This window comes from Oryctolagus cuniculus, chromosome 15 (assembly GCF_964237555.1).
Source record: "Oryctolagus cuniculus chromosome 15, mOryCun1.1, whole genome shotgun sequence".
NCBI classification, from domain to species: Eukaryota; Metazoa; Chordata; class Mammalia; order Lagomorpha; family Leporidae; genus Oryctolagus; species Oryctolagus cuniculus.
In genome coordinates this window covers 86,077,427-86,099,042 of record NC_091446.1, presented here as the reverse complement: position 1 = coordinate 86,099,042, position 21,616 = coordinate 86,077,427, and the positions used below count along the sequence as shown (strand labels likewise).

Here is a 21,616-nt window from a genome sequence, read left to right as displayed (position 1 = left end):
CCCACAAACCATCTCCTACTCCCTCTCCCATCCCATTCTTCATTAAGATTCATTTTTAATTATCTTTATATGCAGAAGATCAATTCTATACTGAGTAAAGATTTCAACAGTTTGCACCCACACAGACACACAAAGAATAAAGTACTGTTTGAAGATTAGATTTATCAGTAATTCTCATAGTACAACACATTAAGGACAGAGATCCTACATGGGGAGCAGGTGCTCAGTGACTCCTGTTGTTGATTTAACAGTTGACACTCTTATTTATGACGTCAGTAATCACCCGAGGCTCTTGTCATGAGCTGCCAAGGCTGTGGAAGCCTCTTGAGTTCACAAACTCTGACCTTATTTAGACAAGGCCATAATCAAAGTGGAAGTTCTCTCCTCCCTTCAGAGAAAGGGGTACCTTCTTCTTTGATGGCCCCTTCTTTCCACTGGGATCTCACTCAGAGCTCTTTCATTTAGGTTTGTTTTTTTTGTTGTTTTTTTTTTTTGTTTGTTTGTTTGTTTTTGCCACAATGTCTTGGCTTTCCTTGCCTGAAATACTCTCATGAGCTTTTAAGCCAGATTCGAATGAATGCCTTAAGGGCTGTGAATCCAATGCTTTTCTGGCACTTTAAAGGATTTTTTTTTTCTATGTTCGATACATTCCCTAAATTCTAACTTCTCTTTCTCTACACTTTAATACTCAGGGTTTTTTTATGCATTTTTTCATGTATTTGTTCATTCAGTTTTTTCAATTGATCAGTACTGATTTCTTACATGTTATCCAGATTGTATTCATACTCTTCATTTTAGCAAAGCCCATACCTTATTCTTGTATGTGTTTCAGGTCTGTATTAGTGAATGGAAATGCTCTCTTTTTGCGTCTCTTTCTCTATGTCTGCCTGTCAAATAAATAAATGGTAGCCTATTGCACAGATTTAAGGAATATACCCCTGGATAGGAGTTCTCTGCTTTTGTTTCTCTTTCTCATTTTCCCTCTTTCAAGTAAATAAATAAGAAATGGTAGGGACTAGCATTGTGGCATAGTAATTAAAGCCACTGCCTGTGATGCTGGCATCCCATATGGCTACTGCTTTGAGTCCCAGCTGCTCCACTTCTGATCCTGCTCCCTTTGATGTGCCTGGACATGCAGTGAAGGATGGCACAAGTGCTTGGGTTCCTACTCCCATGTGGAGAACTGGAAGAAGCTACTCACTCCTGGCTTTGGCCTGGCCTAGCCCTGGCTGTTGTTGTTGTTAGGGGAGTGAACAAAGCAATAGAAGATAAGAAATTCATAGGAGATTCAGGTTTTTGTGAAAATAGGATACACCTGAAGCTCCCAACATAAAGATCAAAAGTCTTCAGAACTGCAAATTACTAAGCAGGAACATGTGTACCAAGAATTGAGAGAATACCAGGACTTCTGATCTCAGAATGAGCTAGAAGACACTTTTTAGAAAGTTGAACACAGCCTGGGCTGCAGAACCAATTCTCTTAAACTGGTAGGGGAAGCATGCCTGGGATGTTTGTATTAAGACATTTTTGCTTTTGTTATGATTCTAATTAGCTGAAGAGATAATGTTTCCTTAATAATACAGGGAAAGCAATCATCGTAGAGTACAGGAAAGAAAAGATTTTTCATCCAACAAACCCCATAAGTGCCTAAAGCCATTTGCCTGGTAAGACTGAATATGAGATTAACCATAGATGTAGACTCTGTTCTTAAACTGTGACCCTGCTTAGGGACAAGAGTCTTTCTACACCTATAAGTAAATGATTCAATAAAATTGTCTCATCATCATGACTGAAAATCCAGTAGAGAAATGCAGAAATATTTTCGCTAAGTATTTCCATATTATGTAAAACACTGGGCTGGTGTTGTGACATAGTGGGAGAATCCACTGCACCCAATGCTGTCATCCCATATGGGTGGTAGTTCATGTCCTTACTGTCCTGTTTCTGATCCAGTTCCCTGATAATGGCCTGGGAAAAGCAGCAGAAGATGGCCCAAATGCTTGGGCCCCTGGAACCCATGTTGGAGACCTAGAAGAAGCTCCAGGTTCCTGGCCTTGGTGTGGCCCAGAGCTGGCCATTTCAGCTATCTGGAGAGAGAACCAGCAGATAGAGGATTTTTCTCGCTGTCTCTTCCTCTTTCTGTAACCCTGATTTTCAAATAAATCTTAAAACTGCCTTATTTAGTTATTTTATCTTTTTGCAAGACATGTTGATAGTGGAAGCAGAGAGATCTTCCATTCACTGGTTTATTCTTCAAATTTCTGCAGTAGTTAGAGCTGAGTTAGGCTGTAGCCAAAAGCCTGGATTTCCATCATGATCTCTAGTGTATGTCAGGAATGCAAGCACTTGAATTATCATGTGCTGCCTTCCAGCATACATTAGTAGGATATTGTTTTTGAGCAGAGTATCCAGGACTCAAACTGGCACTTTAATGGTTGCAGACATCCCAAGCAGTTGCTTTCCCACCTTACCATATAACCGCCCCCCCACACACAATGAAAAGAAACATTTAAATAGAAAATTAGGATTGAACATTGGGAAATCCATTGGTGTAATTTATTATAACATATCAAGGAGAGATACCATAGTGATCAAATATTTATTTATTTGATTTGAAAGGTGGAGTTACAGAGAGGCGGAGACAGAGAAATCTTCTATCTGCTGGTTCACTCCCCAAATGCCCTCAATAGCTAGAGCTGAGCCAATCCAAGGCCAGGAGCCAGGAGCTTCTTCCGTGTCTACCACGCTGTTAAAATCTTATGCCACTAGCTAGGCAGTTACACAAGTGGCCAAGAAGAAACACTTAGATATGGTTCATGGATTTGTTTTTTTTTATTCTTATATTTCAGTTGTCCAGAAAATGAGTGATCTGATTGAGTCCAACCAGGAAAGGCAAGACATAAATTTGGGACAAATTGCAAACAGAAAAAGCACTTCAACTCAGAAGAGACTCAAATTAAGAAAAACAGTTAATTTAAGCTCAAGCCATATTCCAAAACTAATTACAAAAAAGAGAAATTGTTCAGGAAGGAAAACTGAAACAAGCAGTGCATTTCAGAATATGCATTTCACTAGTGGGCTGGATGAGATGCAAGTACAAGAGAAATCTGATGGCTGTAATACACCCCGGACAGCCCTCTCACACTGGGAGCAACTTAGACAGCATCACAAGATTCAGACTGTGCAGAAGCCTTTTGAACAGAGTGGACAATGGAAAGGCTTCAGTAGAAGGAGGCTATTGTTTGCATGTGAAAAGGCTTATGGAGGAAAGATCTGTAGTAATTTAACTGCGATTGTAGGAAAAGCCACTCAGATAGAAAATAAAGCTATCCATAAAAATTCTAATGTCACTGAACAACAGCAATCACATATGGAAGAGAAACCATATGAATCTTTTGAAGAAATGCTCACTTACAAGTCAGATCTTAAAATAAGTCAGAGACCACATACAGGGAGAAAGCCCTATGAATATAAATGCCACCAGGAATCTTTCAATTGTAAATTATGCCTTACCATCCATCACAGAACTCAAGTATGGGAAAAATCCTGTGAGTACAACAAATGTGGAAAAGTCAGTTATCAAAAGTCAGACTTAGTTAGCCAGAAGTTGGGCCTCATTAAGCATCAGAAAATTCACACAAGGGAGAAAACCTATGAATGTGATGAATGCGGAAAAGCCTTTCACCTGAAGTCACACCTCATTAGACATCAGAGAATACACACAGGGAGAAAACCTTATGAGTGTGATGAATGCGGAAAAGCCTTTCGCCAGCAGCCACACCTCATTACCCATCAGAGAATACACACAGGGGGGAAACCTTATGAATGTGATGAATGTGGAAAAGCCTTTCGCCAGACATCAAACCTCATTACCCATCAGAGAATACACACAGGGTGGAAACCTTACAAATGTGATGAGTGTGGAAAAGCCTTTCGTCAGAAGTCAAGCCTCATCACACATCAGAGAATACACACAGGTGGAAAACCTTACGAATGTGATGAGTGTGGAGAAGCATTTCGTCAGAAGTCACATCTCATTACACATCAGAGAATGCACACAGGTGGAAAACGCTATGAATGTAATGATTGTGAAAAAACATTTTCCCGGAATTCAAGCCTCATTATACATCAGAGGATTCACACTGGGGAGAAACCTTATGAATGCAATGAATGTGAAAAAGCCTTTCACCGGAAGTCAGACCTGATTACGCATCAGAGGATTCACACAGGGGAGAAGCCTTATGAATGTAATAAATGTGGAAAAACCTTTTGTCATAAATCATACTTCATTAAACATCAGAGGATTCATATAGGCGATAAACCTTATGAATGCAATAAATGTGGAAAAGCCTTTCATCAGAAGTCAGACCTCATTAAACATCAGCGGATTCACACAGGGGAGAAACCTTATGAATGTGTTAAATGTGGAAAAGCCTTTCACCGGAAGTCAGACCTTGTTACACATCACAGGATTCATACAGGGGAGAAACCTTATGAATGTAATACATGTGGAAAGGCCTTTTGCCATAAGTCATACCTCAGTACACATCAGAGGATTCATACAGGGGAAAAACCTTACAAATGTAATGAATGTGGAAAAACATTTTCCCAGAAGTCAAGCCTCAATAGGCATCATAGAATTCACACATACCATTGAATGCAATTAATGTTAGAAAACCTTTGGGCAAAAGTTAGATCTTAACAGACATTACAAGACATAAAGAGAAGAAAAATACCTATCAGCATAATGAATGCAAAAACTTGTTTTGCTAGAACTCTGACTTCAGCACAAATCAAAGACCTCACAGATGACAATGCCTGTGTATGTGGACAAACTTTCTACCGTAAATCTCTCACTGTCTATCAAAGAACTCAAAAAGAAAGACCTTATAAATGTAATGGAAGTGGAAACACCTTTAACTATAAATGCAAGCTTCAACAAGCATCAACAAAATTTTACTGAATAAAAACTGATAGCATAGGGTATGTGGGAAAATCCTTTCTGGAAGTCCCACATCAGCAGGGTTTAGGGAATTCACATGAGGGGGTAATCCTGTATGGCAGAGGTGTGCTGTTTTGTTTATTTTCTTCTCTTTGATACACAATCTACATTTTTTCCCTCCCTTTTTTGTAAGGCAACGAAAGTAAATGAATTCTGCTTTCACATATGAATTTTGTTAACAAATATTCAGTCTATAACATTCACTTATCTAAAATACCATCTGTATCAGTAATAAAGGTGTTGTTTGGTGTAGTAGCTTTTTTTTTTGTCTGCTTATGATTTCTGCACAATATTCCAACCAGTGGTGTGGCCAGACACATGCCATCTAGATCATGTTCCATCCATAGTGCTGTACCCTCAGCACTGGATGATAATTATTTTATTCAGGTTAGAGATTTAATCTCAGGCGGCTCATGAGAATCACAGACTTGTCTGTGTGTATGTTTGAATTTACCCACACTGCTAGAGGTGTAATTTATAGGGTAAAGAGGAATGTGAGCAAAGTGCTCTAGTGGCCTAAAATCCAAGTCCTCTTCCTGAGATTAAGTCTCTGCCAGTGTTTACTTTTGCTTTGTTTCTTGTATTGCTTTTCTTCCACTTTGTTGTGGGTTATTCCTGTTTGAAATTGTACCCTGAATTTTTTTTTTTATTTACCTGACACAGTTCTGACCCATTTTACTCCATTGAGCAATTTGGAAATGATATAGACAGGTAGCTAGTGATCACTAGGAATGGACTGTAAGCAACATCTGGATCACACCCAATGCACTACCCAAACTCTGCTCCTATGTACCCAAACCCTGCTGTTGTTTTGTCAGCTACAAATATGTGTGGCTGCATGCTCAGTACACCTAATACTTATAAGGCAGCTAAGCCTCACCTCTTAATATGTACCGGATGGCACATGTGAAAATGATGCTATGAAAGTTAACCATCTTCGTTGTAATACATCTAGTGATGACATTTTTTCAATGTTTTTAAAAACTGTACTACATGTAGTAGAGCGTTTTTAAATTGTCTATTGTAGCAAAAACATTTTTGTCATAAATCTGTTTTATCTCCTTTTTATTCTCTGACCACTTCTCTCCTCTCTCTCTTGACCCTGGCTCCCTCTTCTCTTCCCATCCTCACAACTAGTACTGATGTACATAGTAATTATGTTTTAGACTTTACAGAAACTTTCCTGTATTCTGTATATAAAAAAAAATACTTTTAAAAATGCTACTCTGAGAGTTCTCATATTTCAAAAAAAGAAGCATGGATTGGGTTGTAATCAAGCCATGCCCCACTCACACTGTTTGAATATTCATTTAGGTACCAGCACAACCTCTTCCTATAAAAAGATAACTCCAAATCTTGTACATTGCAGCACTTGTTTTCTCCTGAGATTTTTCACACCATCTATCAGAGTATGTACTGTCCCTTTAAATGAATCTTGCTCCTCTGTTCCCCTTTATCTACCTCAATACCGTATGATATTATTATAGCTTTACATTGATTTTAATATTATTTTTTGTTCCTTTACCACCCTCCTAAGGTACCCCCTCAGTTTTATAAGTTAAATAAAAACAAGTTTAAGTGTTTACTTCTCTTACCCATCTAGAATGTGCTTTCAGGATTCTGATTGGATTTATAGTGAGATCTCAGTTTTTACCCACTCTGGATAGAGAGTTCACTCAGGCAGCATGGCTATTCCTAGATGATTGTGCTACAAATATGATGTTGGATCCATCATAGTTGCAATGACTGCTTTTCAAAATCCCTCCCTGAAGACAGTCCTGCAAGTCATTCTGTCTGTCCATTGCTACCCATTGACAACTGCTCGTTGGCCTTGGACCTGCCACCTGGGGATCATACAAGTGCCATTCATAACATGCAAACCTCTAATCCAAGATAAATATCTAAAGTCAGATAAATGCTTATGTGCATTTTATTGAAAAAATAGCCAAAGTAAGGGCAAAATAGTTGTACTTGTTCAAGAAGTGTTGACTTGAGGTCAAAGCACTGTTAGAGACAGAAGTACAATACTGATAAAGAATTCAAATCCTCCACCTTGCAGCGCCGGCACACCGGGTTCTAGTCCCAGTCGGGGCGCCGGATTCTGTCCCGGTTGCCCCTCTTCCAGGCCAGCTCTCTGCTGTGGCCAGGGAGTGCAGTGGAGGATGGCCCAAGTGCTTGGGCTCTGCACCCCATGGGAGACCAGGAAAAGCACCTGGCTCCTGGCTTCTGCCATCGGATCAGCGTGGTGCGCCGGCCGCAGCGCGCTGGCCGTGGCGGCCATTGGAGGGTGAACCAACAGCAAAGGAAGACCTTTCTCTCTCTCTCTCTCTCACTGTCCACTCTGCCTGTCAAAAAAAAAAAAAAAGCAATCTGTCAGGGTGATGTAACAATTTAAATGTCTGCACTCCTCCCAATTCAGTCTTACTATATATAATGTAAAAATTAAGCAGTATAAAGGAGCAAATAGTAGGAGATATAGTCACCTCTTTTGGGTTTGGAATGTGAAGGAGGAATAGAAATAGAGGTAAAACAAAAAGGAATAAATGCACATGGAAGCCTCTGAGTTATTAGTAGCCTTCAAAACAAAATGCCCTAAATATTACTTTTCATTAATGTTTTCCACCAAACCAGAAAAATAACCAAGTAACATTGCCCAGTGCAGGAGAAATTGAATTTGGGGAGCTTGCCAAAACCTAGCTCCTGCAATCACAAAAGAGTTTCAGGACCATCCAGTCTGCAGACTTATTGCTGTTCCATCCCTGTAGCTGCTTTCCAACACAGGAGCCTTCTACATGCTGTGGTAACTCCACTACTTGCCATGTCGCAAACTCCAAAGAGTATTATCAATTGATGGAAGAAGTGTGCATTTGAGTATAGCTGGGAACTTGCTCACAGAGAGGGAGGTCACTGTACATCCTTTTTGTGGTTCCAAGTTATTGAGGCTGCAAGTATCAGGAATGAGACCACAAAAATTGGATTATATGTGAGGACAGGGCAGGTGTCTCAGATCGTGTCTAGGCTGTATGGTCTATATCCTGATACAGAACAGTTACAACTCCTGGATGCATGGGCAACCCAGCTGAGTATTTTCTACCTGCTGTGATGTGTACAGCTGCTTATGGTGCTGGACTAGAGTTCTGGGATACACAAGCAACTTTTGTGTGGACCCTCTGTGATAGAAGATGGAAGGGATTTTGCTGGCATCAAAGTTGTGTGCTGGATATGAGTAGCCTGGTCATTTGTCCCTGACCTAGGTTTCAAACTTTCCAGCACCCATGAGACTCAAACAGTCTCACTTTCCACTTGCAAGAACAGCATATATAGTTTTGTAAAATTTTGTTTTAAATCTTTGTTGGGGCCGGCGCCATGGCTCAATTGGTTAATCCTCTGCCTGCGGCACTGGCATCACATATGGGCACCAGGTTCTAGTCCTGGTTGCTCCTCTTCCAATCTAGTTCTCTGCTGTGACCCAGGAAGGCAGTGGAGGATGGCCCCAGTGCTTGGACCCCTGCACCCATATGTGAGGCCAGGAGGAAGCACCTGGCTCCTAGCTTTGGATCGGCACAGTTCCAGCTGTAGCAGCCATTTGGGGGGTGAACCAACAGAAGGAAGACCTTTCTGTCTCTCTCACTGTATATAGCTCTACCTGTAAAAAATATATATATATATAAAATCTTTGTCAAACCACTTGTTTTTTATTTAATAGAAAACTTTTATTTAATAAAATTTTTAAAAAGTACATCCTTTGGATTATAGCAGTTCTTCTCTCCATAGCCACCCTCCCACCTACAAAATATCCCATCTCCTACTCTCTCACCCATCCCAGTCTTCATTAAGATTCATTTTTAATTATCTTTATATATAGAATATCAATTCTATACTGAGTAAAGATTTCAACAGTTTGCACCCACACAGACACACAAAGAATAAAGTACTGTTTGAAGATTAGATTTATCAGTAATTCTCATAGTACAACACATTAAGGACAGAGATCCTACATGGGGAGCAGGTGCTCAGTGACTCCTGTTGTTGATTTAACAGTTGACACTCTTATTTATGACGTCAGTAATCACCCGAGGCTCTTGTCATGAGCTGCCAAGGCTATGGAAGCCTCTTGAGTTCACAAACTCTGACCTTATTTAGACAAGGCAATAATCAAAGTGGAAGTTCTCTCCTCCCTTCAGAGAAAGGGGTACCTTCTTCTTTGATGGCCCCTTCTTTCCACTGGGATCTCACTCAGAGGTCTTTCATTTAGGTCATTTTTTTTTTTTTTTTTTTTGCCACAATGTCTTGGCTTTCCTTGCCTGAAATACTCTCATGAGCTTTTAAGCCAGATTCGAATGAATGCCTTAAGGGTTGATTCTGAGGCCAAAGTGCTGTTTAGGGCATTTGTCATACTATGAGACTGCTGTGTATCCCACTTTCCATGTAAGATCATTCCCTCCTTTTTAATTCTATAAATTATTATTAGCAGACACTGGTCTTATTTATGTGATCCCATTGACACTTAATTGTATCTTTATGATCAGTTATGAACTTAAATCGATCACTTTAACTAGTAACGTAGCATTAGTACCTGCCAACTTAATGGAATTTTGATTAACATGGCAAGTTTTTAGCTTTATCCTTAGGGGTAAGACTGAGGAAGTGTGTGCAAACTGTACATCGCCCTCTCTTATTTCCACTCTTATTTTAACAGGGATCAATTTTCAGTTGGGTTTAAATACCTAAGAATAAGTCTGTGTTAATTAAAGAGTTCAACCAATGGTGTTAAGTAGAAAAAGAAATAAAAAGAATAAAATAGTAAGTTGTTCCTTGACTGTCAGGACAAGGGTTGATCAAGTCATTGCTTCTCATAGTGTCAGTTTCACTTCTACAGGTTTCCTTTTAGGTGCTCAGTTGTCACAGACCAGGTGAACACATATTTGTCCCTTTGGCATTGGCTTATTTCACTCAGCATGATGTTTTCCAGATTCCTCCATTTTGTTCAAATGACCAGATTTCATTTTTTTTTTTACCACTGTGTAGTATTCTATAGAGAACATATCCCATAATTTCTTCATCCAGTCTTCTGTTGATGGGTATTTAGGTTGATTCCATGTCTTAGCTATTGTCAATTGAGCTGCAATAAACATTGAGTACAGACAGCTCTTTTATTTGCTGGTTGAATTTCCCTTGGGTAAATCCTGAGGAATGGAATGGCTAGGTCATGTGGTAGGGCTATATTCAGGTTTCTGAGGTTTTTCCAAAATGTCTTCCATAGTGGCTTTACAAGTTTGCATTCTCACCAACAGTGGATTAGAGTTCTTTTTTCCCCACATCCTCGCCAGCATCTGTTGTTAGTTGATATCTATATGTAAGCCATTCTAACCGGGGTGAGGTGAAACCTCATTGTGGTTTTGATTTGCATTTCCATGATGGCTAGTGATCCTGAACATTTTTTCATGTGTAGGGTGGCCGTTTAGATTTCCTCTTTTGAAAATTGTCTGTTTTTAGGTCATTGGCCCATCTCTTAAGTGGGTTGTTTGTTTTGTTGTTGTGGAGTTTCTTGATCTCTGTAGATTCTGGTTATTAATCCTTTATTCGTTGTGTAGTTTTCAAATGTTCCATTCTGTCAGTTGCCTCTTCACTTTTCTGTTTCTTTTGTTGTACAGAAACTTCTCAATTTGATGTAATCCCATTTGTTAATTTGACTTTGTATGCCTCTGGGATATTTTCCAAGAAGTCTTTGTCTGTGTCTATATCTTGCAGGTTTTCTCCTATGTTCTCTAATAATTTGATGGTGTCAGGTCATAGATTTAAATATTTAATCCACGTTGAGTGGATTTTTGTGAAAGGTATAAGGTCAGGATCTTGCTTCATAGTTCTGCATGTGAAAATCCAGTTTTCCCAGCACCATTTGTTGAACAGACTGTCCTTGCTCCAGGAATTGGTTTTAGCTCCTTGATCAAATATAAGTTGACTGTAGATGTTTGGATTGATTTCTGGTGTTTCTGTTCTGTTCCATTGGTCTATCCATCTGTTTTCATACCTGTACAAATGCTGTTTTGATTATAACTGCCCTGTAGTATGTCTTGAAATCTGGTATTGTGATGTCTCTGGTTCTGTTTTTGTTGCCCAAGACTGCTTTAGCTATTTCAGGTCTCCTGTGCCTCCATATGAGTTTCAGCATAATTTTTTTCCAAATATGAGAAGAATGTCTTTGGCATTTTGATTGCTATTGAATTGAATCTATAAATTGCTTTTGGAAAGATGGACATTTTGATGATATTGATTCTCTCAATTCATAAACATGGAAGATTTTTCCATTTTTTGGTAACCACTTCTATTTCATTTTTTAAAGTCTGTAATTCTCATCCTGAAGATCTTTGATATCCTTGGTTAAGTCTATTCCAAGGTATTTAATTGTTTTTGTGGCTATTGTGAATGGGATTGATCTTAGAAGTTCTTTCTCAGCCATGGCATTGCCTGTGTATACAAAGGCTCTTGATCTTTGTGCATTGATTTTATAACCTGCTACTTCACCAAACTCTTCTATGAGTTCCAATAGTCTCTTAATAGTGTTCTTTGGATCCCCTAAAGAAAGAATTTTAATATCTGCAGAGAGGGATAGTTTGATTTCTTCCTTCCCAATTTGTCTCCCTTGGTTTCTTTTTCTAGAAATGACTAATGGCTCTGGATAAATGGCTAAATGGCTCAGAGCTATTGGCTCTGGCTAAAATCTCCAGTACCATATTGAATAGCAATGGTGAGAGTGAGCATCACTGTTTGGTACCAGATCTCAATGGAATGGGTCCAACTTTTCCCCATTCCATATGATGATTGCCGTGGGTTTGTCATAAATTGCCTTGACTGTGTTGAGGAATGTTCTTTCTATACCAAATTTCCTTAGAATTCTCATCATGAAAGGGTGTTAGATTTATCAGATACCCAAGCTTGTGGCATCTCCCACCAGGACTATTCAAAGTCTCAACCACACTGTGCATTTTCCCACACACCCTCATTTTTATTTTTCACAGTCCCAGTTCAGAATCTCCACACAGTCACTAGGTCTTATCCTTCTATTACTTCCCACCAAGGTCATGTTTCTCTGCTCGGCTGATTGCTGGGCACAGACATGAGCTGGCACAGCTGTTACATATGTCCAAAATGGCACCTGTTGTTTCAGCTTGAACACCTTTGTAAGATGATTGGAGAGAGAGAATTGTGTCCATACCGTTACTTTTATTTTTTTCTCTCCTCTAGTTAGGCTGGTGTACTTTCTCCCACAGGGCTTCAAGCCTCATTCCCTCTAGGCTTTTTCTGCTGCTTTTCTGCCAGTGTCTCGGGCTACTGCAGTCTCATCTCACCTCACTTTCCAGCACTGGTGTGGAGGCTCTCGGCAGCTGGAGTCCAGAGCCATGGGCACCCACGCCCTCCACCTAGGTCCACCATGTCCTTGTGTTTTTTTTTTTTAAAGATTTATTTTATTGTATTTGAATGACAGAGTTACAGAGAGAGGTAGAGACACACAGAGAGGTCTTCCATCCACTGGTTCACTCCCCATATGGCCACAATAGCTGGAGCTGTGCTGATCTGAAGCCAGGAGGCAGAGCTTCTTTCAGGTCTCCCATGTAGGTGCAGGGGCCCAAGGACTTGGGCCATCTTCTGCTGCTTTCCCAGGCCACAGCAGAGAGCTGGATCAGAAGAGGAGCAGCTAGGTCTAGAACTGGCACCCATATGGGATGCTGACGCTTCAGGCCAGGGCTTTAACCCACTGCACCACAGTTCCTGCCTCTCACTGTGTCCTAATTATGGAAGAGTTTCCACTGCTGCTTTTTCCCTAACTCTTCCCTGAGACTATACTATCCCCACTTTTATTAAACTATCTTCTCTTGGACTAGATCAGTAAGCTCCCTCGCTATCCTGCTATCCCACTTTAACACTTAATATGATCACTTCAATACTTAAGATGACATTTTATCACCCAGTTTAATAAGATTTGGGGTCCCAATGCAAGTTTTTAAACTCCAGCCTTAGAAGTTAGTCCTTAGGAATGTATGCAGAAACACACAGCTTTACAGTTACAAAACTTTTCTCCTTCCTCTCTTATTCCCACTCTTATTTCTTACTGAAATCTATCCTCAATTGATTTTATTCACATATGATTAACTCTGTTAAGTAGAGTTTAACAAGTAGTATGAAGAGAAAAAAAATTAAAAATACAAAACCCTGTTCCTCCACAGTTGTTCTTTTTTTGCCTTTGATAATATCCACTGTAACTCAAAGGATGTTGGGTACATTTATACCTTTAGTTGGCATTTCTCTGAATATTAATGGTGTTGAGCATTCCTTAATGTTCCTGTTGGACATTTGTACATAATTCCTTGACAAATATTTCTGTAAATATATTAAACATTTTAATTGATACAACTTCCACATTTTAAGAGAGCCTGCATACATTTCACAATGATTTCTCTGTAAATTTAGGGGCATTTCAATAACCCCCCTGTTGGGCTCATACCATACAACTGTCAGCTCATTCAGCACATGAGCTGGCCCACTGCCCACTGCCATCCTAGATTGATCATAACATTTGAGGGGCTTCTGGAATCATCTGCATTTCTGGAAGCACACTTAGACCTCTAGCAGAGCACCCAACTCTGACAAAGCGATCATTGGAAATATAGTTCATGGTATCTTTTCCCCGGCTTCAGACCCGAGGATCCAGTGCCAGCTAAGGGTGGGTCTCTGATTCACCTCTGACTCATCAGGATATGCCCACTTGAGATATATTGATTTTCTTGCTACTAAATCATGGAGGACACTGCTCACCAGGGCTTGATTAGGCCTTAAGGGCCCAACTTTTCCTCTGACACCAACCTTCAGGGGTGCAGAATCCATTCAAAGTCTGGGAGCAGCATCAGGAGAGCTGTGAGCCCTGGAATTTCTGAACAGAGGATAAGAGTGGCCATAATGATCCATGCCAAGAAGGAACCAAGAAAATCCCTACCCATTTTCTATGCTGGCAATGTCATAGGAGGGAAAGATGGCTACACCTCTCCAGTGGAAACAAGAAGAATTATTTGTATATTTCTTGGGTATTGAACCCAACTGCAAGAAAGCCAGATGTGGTTCATTGGAATTGGTTTCTATCCCTGTGCTAACCATGAAGAATTCTGATTAATTCTTGGCTTAAAAAACTCACATTTGAAGGAAATGTTATAAGAATGGAGAAATTTAAATGTGGACAGAATGTTGATATAATTATCTCTTTATTTTTACTTTTAATTCTGCTAATAATATTGTAGCCATAGAATTCATATCTACTTATGACAGATGCTTTCTGCATGGTGAAAAATCACAATGACTACTTAAGAAACTTAAAAAAGAAACTAATGTTTTTATGTCCAGGCATGGCTAACCCTGTAAAAATATACTTACTCTCATCTATCAAAATAATTCGTAAGTCATGCATATTTCATATTCTACTAGTTGGGGAAACTATTCTAGCACATATATTGGGATAAAATACCCAGTTCCTAGGGTAGGTACCTTCCAAAATCATTGTACACATATAGAAGTTCCACTGTGTGGTAATTATTACCTAATCACTTGTGAAATTACCTATCCATCTATATGTCCATCTAACTATGTAACAATCTTCACCTGCTGTTTTCAGAGCTGGGCCTCAACTTTCTCTTCAGCTTTCTGTTTTCTACTACAAACTAGGCAAGAAGTTCAACGTGAGGGTTTCATATAACTTCCACTGCTATTGCTGCTCCTCTCCAAATGGGGCTGGGTATCACTCTACTGTCAGAGTTAAAGTGGGCTTAAATGAGTGTATGATGGCTATAATGGCTCTTGGCTCACATCTATCCTTGTTTTTATTCTGTGCCTAAGATATGATTTGCCCCATTCAAATTCCTGTGTCTTCTCTGATCCTGTCATTGTTCTTCAGTGACTTTATTCTGTAAATCAGGAAATTCAGTCTTCATCTTTTAAGCCCAGGTACATCCACCTCAGACCTCAGATCTCAGACCTCAGATCTCAGACCAATTGTATACTAAAAACATAAGTCTGAAAGTCCTTTTATTTGATATAGAAAATAAACTTGTAGGAATCAAAGAGCAACCATGATACTATGGAGCTGTGGGTCCTCATGCTTTCCCAGGAATGATTTCTCTTGCACTGATGGTCACACACCTTTTGCAGCAGGAACTGTTCCTACTGGGGTTGGAGAAGTGGATTCCATGGGAGTTCTTAGAAATAAATACAGAGAAAGCCACATAGATTTACTTACTGTTGGATGACCTATATCAACTCACTTCCTTTCTCTGAATCTTAGCAAAACCTTACGTGAAAAATTGTAGTTATTTTGAGCACTGACTTAGTGACAATTTCTAATATTTAATTTGTATTTAATGCAGATGAACAATCTTTGTGGTAAATACAAAGGGAGTGAAAGCCAGGGAATGAGATTGATCAGTTCCAAATTTCACCAGAATTAAGACTTGAAGTCAGTATTTTCTGATTAATCATTAATAAACATATTTTGTCATGTACATGTGGTATTTGATCATGTTTTGTTTTTTAAAGATTTTTAAAAAATTTTATTTGTTATATATGTTTCATGTATTTCATGTATACAGATTTAGGAACATAGTGATAATTCCAACTTCCCACTCATGCTCCAACCGTTCTTTATCCTCCTTCTCCCATTCCCACTCTTAATTTTCACAAAGATCTGCTTTCAGTTTGCTTAATGAACAGGATCGAAAATGAATCTTGATGTGAACGGAAGGGGAGAGGGAGTGGGAGAGGGGAGGGTTGCGGGTTGGAGGGACATTATGGGGGAGAAGCCATTGTAATCCATATTCTGTACTTTGGACATTTATATTCATTAAATAAAAGTTAAAAAAAAAGATTAACCCTACATGAAGTAAAAGAGTGCAACAAATATTATGAAAACAAAACAAACTACTGTTCCTCAACCGAAGATTCAAGGGCTGTAAAGAATCCTCTAATTCCATAATTTCCATTTCACTCCAATACATTACATTTTAGGTACTCTGTTAATTACCCTTGATCAGGAAAAACATATGACATCTGGTTTTTTGAGATTGGCTTATTTCTTTTTTAAAAAAATTTTTAATTACTTATTTGAGAGGCAGAGTACAGAGAGAAGGAGAGACAAACAGAAAGTTCTTCTATCCACTGGTTTACTCCCCTAACAGACACAATGGCTGGACCTGGGCCCATCTGAAGCCTGGAGTGAGGCACTTCTTCTGGGTCTCCCATTGGGTGCAGGGGTTCAAGCACTTGGAACATCTTCCATTGCTTTCCCAGGTCATAAGCAAAGAGCTGGATTAGAAGAGGAGCACTCAGGACAGGAACCAAGACCCATATGGAATGCTGGCTCCTCCGGCAAGTCTTATCCCACTCAGCCACAGTGTCAGGCCCCAGGACTGGCTTATTTCACTAAGTATAATGATTCTCTGTTGCATCCATTTTGTTGCAAAAGATAGGATTTCTTTTCTTTTCTTTTCTTTCTTTCTTTTTTTTTTTTTTTTACAGCTGAATAGGACTCCAAAGTGTAACTATAGCATAATTTCTTTATCCAGTCTTCAATTGATGGACATCTGGGTTGATTGATATCTTAGCTATTGTGAATTGAGCTGGTAGATCTATATTCAGATTCCTGAAGTATCTCCATATTATCTTCCACAGTGGCTGCACCAGCACCAGTTTACATTCCAATCAACAATGGATTCTGGTACCTTTTTTCCTACATCCTCACCATTATTTGTTGTTTGTTGATTTCTGTATGACAGCCATTCTAACTGGAGTGAAGTGAAATCTGATTGTGTTTTTGATTTGCATTTTCCTGATGGCTAGTGATCCTGGGCATTTTTTCAGGTGTCTGTTGGCCATTTGAATTTTCTGTCTTAAAAAAATGCCTTTGCCCATTTCTTATCTGGATTGTTTGTTTTGTTGTTGTTAAGTTTCTTGAGCTCTTTATAGATTCTGGATATTAACCCTTTATCAGTTGCATAGTTTGCAAATATTTTCTCTCTTTCCATTGGTTGTCTCTTCATTATGCTCAGGGTTGTTTTGCAGTGCAAAAGCTTCTCAGCTTGATGTAATCCCATTTGTCAATTTTGGCTTTGAATACCTGTGCCTCTGGGGTCTTTTTCAAGAAGTGTTTCTCTATGCCAATGCCTTGCAGATCTTCCCCAATATTCTCCTGTAATTTGATGGTGTCAGGTCATTGATGGAGATCTTTGACCCATTTTAAGTGAGTTTTTATCTGAAGTCTAAGGTAAGAACCTAGTTTCATATCTCTGCATGCAGAGATCCAGTTTTCCCAGTACCATTTGTTGAAGAGAACAAGGGAGTGATTTTAGTTACTCTGTCAAAAAAAAGTTGTAGATGTGTGGATTGATTTCTCGAGTTTCTGTTCTATTCCATTGGATTTGATTGCCTTTGTTTCTAGGGTCTTTTCCAAGAAGTCTTTGCCTATGCCAGTGTCTTACAGAGTTATTTATTTATTGGAAAATCAGAGTTACACAGAGCGAGGAAGAGAATGAGGAGAGAGGGGAGAAAGAGAGAGATAACCTCCATCTGCTGTTAACTCTTCAAATGGTCACAATGGCTGGGGCTGTGCTAGTTTTGAGCCAGGTTTCAAAACTTCTTCTGAATTTCCCACTTGGTTGCAGGGGACCAAGTACTTGGGTCAATTTCTGCTGCTTCCCTATGCACATAGCAGGGAGCTGGATTGAAAGTGTAACAACCACATCTTGAACTGACCCCCATATGGGATGCCAGCATCACAGATGAGCTTGTAGCCACTTTGCCACAATGCCTGTCCCAAACCCATCTCATTTTTAACTTACAATACTCCTCAGTGATTTTCCCCTTTACATGGCTGATCTATATATTAATAAATTTTGATAAGAAAAGTTATTTCTAAAGAAGTTTATTGAGTGTTTCTATATTACTTCAATTGGAACAAAAGAAAGAGAATTGTGAGCACCTTTGGGGATCATTATTTTTCCAAAGTTTCTCTTACATAACAAGTTTCTTGGCAGCCTTTAACTTAATCTAATCATTTCTTGAAAGGGTCTGTGGCAAGATCCCATTCAATCAATATTATTGCTGCAGCAAAAGCGTCAACCTGATCTCCATGTGCAGAAATATGAATCAAGACCCTTACCTAGGCCGGCGCCGCGGCTCACTAGGCTAATCCTCCGCCTAGCGGCGCCGGCACACCGGGTTCTAGTCCCGGTCGGGGCGCCGGATTCTGTCCCGGTTGCCCCTCTTCCAGGCCAGCTCTCTGCTGTGGCCCGGGAGTGCAGTGGAGGATGGCCCAGGTGCTTGGGCCCTGCACCCCATGGGAGACCAGGAAAAGCACCTGGCTCCTGGCTCCTGCCATCGGATCAGCGCGGTGCGCCGGCCGCAGCGCGCCGACCGCGGCGGCCATTGGAGGGTGAACCAACGGCAAAGGAAGACCTTTCTCTCTGTCTCTCTCTCTCACTGTCCACTCTGCCTGTCAAAAAAAAAAAAAAAAAAAAAAAAAAAAAAAAAAAAAACCCTTACCTTACACTCTATACAAAAATCAACTCAAAATAGATCAAGGGTTTAAATCTAGCACCTTAAAATGTCAACTTACTAGATGGGAACATTGGGGAAACTCTGGAAGACATTAGCATAGGCAGTCTTAAAACAGCTCTCTGACTTGGGTTGCTGGTTGGCATTATTAATTTTAGTAGGGGAAAATAACATGTATTTATTGTGTAAGAGAGCTAGCAAAATAAATAGCAGGACAGATAAATGGTTGAAGTGAGCTGATGTATCTACTTCAGTAGAGGAAGGGGTGCAGGGAGTGTTGCACTGGAAGAACAAAAGTTTGCTAAGAAAGGCATATGGCTTTTCAGGAGAACAAATGAGATGTGAGCCAGTTTTTGAGAATGTTCTTTTATGCAGATGACTGCTCCTTTCTTCACAGCCTCTCCCTGTGGAGAGGGTATTTCTGATAGCTTTATTCTTGGTCTTCTTCCCAGTAGTAGCCATCTTGAAGCTGGAATGTACGCCTATCTTATTTCCTGGAAGTTCCTGCCTTTTGTCTGATTAGGGAAGCTCCCAGAAGGTTTTTTTGTGCAACTATTGAATCGCATATATATTTAGATTAAGGTATTTTCGATGCCAGCTCTGATGTTCTGAGTGGGTTCTCAATGAACTGTGGTCCCTGGCAGTTTGCTTCATAGAGGACCTTCCATCCACACTCACGGGATTCCTTAATGACCCTAAGGATGGTTTTCAAGCTGTTTCACAGTGCAAGCAATGTCCTCATTGAACAGAGTTCTCATTTCTGTTGTTATGATAACAAAAATAAGAAAACATCACTATAGAAATTATGTTGTTCAGATTTTACTGGGCAGTTATTAAAGGCTTCTGAATACAAAAATAACTAGCAAAGTAGTGTTTATCTGAGAGCAGTTAAAGTATGGATTAGAAAACTAAAAGTGTGGATTAGAAGACTCAGATATTTGACAATGAGAATTCATAACAATAATAATAACTGAATATGAAGGTACTTCAAAGAACTTTATGGAAAATAGAATTAAAGTAAGTTTATTTTGGTGCAAAAACATTTTGAAATCTATGAATTATTTTTTCATAATACACATTTTCCAAGAACTTTCTGAAGACCCCTCTATGCATGGATTTTGCAATCACTTTGTACCAAAATGAACTTATCTTTTGATTACTTTTTTTATTAAAAAGCTTTTATTTATTTAAGGTATATAAACATCATACATTTCACATATACAAATTTATTAACATGGTGATTCTTCCCATCCTGCCCTCCCTCCCACCCATACTCCTACTCTTCTTTCTCTTCCCTATCGTTTTCCCATTCTTATTTTGTACTAAGATCTATTATTAATTAACTTTATATGTATAATATTCACCCTACACAAAGAGTTCAACAAGTAGTATGAAAAAAAGAAAAAAAAAACTGTTCCTCAGAAGTCAAAGCAAGGGCTGCTCAAAGTCATTGCATCTCCAAATGTCAATTTCACTTCTAAAGCCACGATTAACTTTTAAAAGGACATTTCTGGGAACAGACAATGACCTCTTAGATAAAGAACAAAGTACTGGGTAAAGCTGCTCCAGAAGCTGAGAAGAAGCAAGTATCACTGAAGTCAAGCTGACTTGTGTATAAGATTCATAGCTCTGGGTATGTGTGTACTGGTTCTTGTCCTGGCTGCCACTTCTTTTTTTTTTAATAGAAAATTTTTATTTAAAATATAAATTTTGAAAATACAACTTTTGGATTATAGCAGTTCTTCCCCCCATAACCACCGTCCCTCCTGCAAAGCATCCCATCTCCTACTCCCTCTCCCATCCCATTCTTCATTAAGATTCATTTTTAATTATCTTTATATATAGAAGATCAACTCTATACTGAGTAAAGATTTCAACAGTTTGCAGACACACAAAGTATGAAGTACTATTTGAAGATTAGTTTTACCGTTAGTTCTCATAGTACAACACATTAAGGACAGAGGTCTTACATGGGGAGCAGTGCACAGTGACTCCTCTTGTTGATTTAACAGTTGACACTCTTATTTATGACGTCAGTAATCACCCTAGGCTCTTGTCATGAGCTGCCAAGGCTGTGGAAGCCTCTTGAGTTCACTAACTCTGACCTTATTTAGACAAGGCCATAATCAAAGTGGAAGTTCTCCCCTCCCTTCAGAAAGAGGTACCTCATTTTTGATGGCCCCTATGGCTGCCACTTTTGATTCAGCTCACTGTTAAAGTGCCTTGGGAAGCAGTAGAAGATGGCCCAAATACTTGGGCCCCTGTACCCATGCTAAAGACCCAGAAGAAGCTCCTGGCTCCTGTATTTGGCCTGGCTCAATCCTGGCCATTATAGCCATTTGGGGAATGAACTAGTGGAGGTAAGACTTCTCCTCTCTATCTCTCCCTCTCTCTCTAACTTTGCCTTTCAAATAAATGAATAATAAATCTCAAAAAAAATAAATAAATCTTAAATAATAACTTATTTGTCAACATTTATGAAAATGAGAACTGTTCTGCTTCTTAAAAGAAACATCCAGGACAGACCATGGACGCCCCCATCCTCAGCCATCTGAAAGCAGACATATCCCCAAGTTACCTTTATGCTGTGGAAGTGCATCCTCAGGTCAGTTCTAAGAGAAACAGGCTTTTATCAACATGAATGCAGAGGCACTGTCATTGGCCTGAACATGGTTCACATTCCTCCAAAGGCTACCTCATATAGCACAGGTTGCACAGAGCTCATTATTGTAGTGGTTCCTGGAAGCCGCCTGCTGGACATTTGATGGAATCACTGGAAATGTTATTCATAAAATGCCTGATTGTGTGTGTGTGTTTTAGAATTTATTTATTTGTTTAAAATGCAGAATTACAGAAAGGCAGAAAGAGAGAGAGAGAGAGAAAGGTCTTCCATCTGCTGGTTCACTCTGTGGATGGCCACAATGGCTGGAGCTGTGCCTAACTGGAACCAGGAGTTTCTTCCAGATCTCCCACTTGGGTGCAGGGGCCCTCGGACTTGGGCCATCTTCTACTGCCTTTCCAGGC

The 21,616-nt window shown here is 39.6% G+C and overlaps 1 protein-coding gene and 1 long non-coding RNA gene across 25 annotated transcripts in view; one reads left to right on the top strand and one right to left on the bottom strand.

Moving 5' to 3' along the window:
- LOC100358028 (zinc finger protein 717) overlaps positions 1 to 5,257 on the top strand; it is a 46,821-nt gene extending 41,564 nt beyond the window's left edge. For all 24 annotated transcript variants that reach the window (XM_070058165.1, XM_070058162.1, XM_051823141.2 and 21 more), the window contains one exon: positions 2,850 to 5,257. In XM_070058165.1, the coding sequence (XP_069914266.1) occupies positions 2,850 to 4,657 (1,808 nt within the window). In that variant the 3' untranslated portion in view covers positions 4,658 to 5,257. The remainder of the gene's footprint in view (positions 1 to 2,849) is intronic.
- Positions 1 to 21,616, bottom strand: part of LOC138845433 (uncharacterized) — a 53,550-nt gene that overhangs the window by 21,206 nt on the left and 10,728 nt on the right. The window lies entirely within an intron of this gene.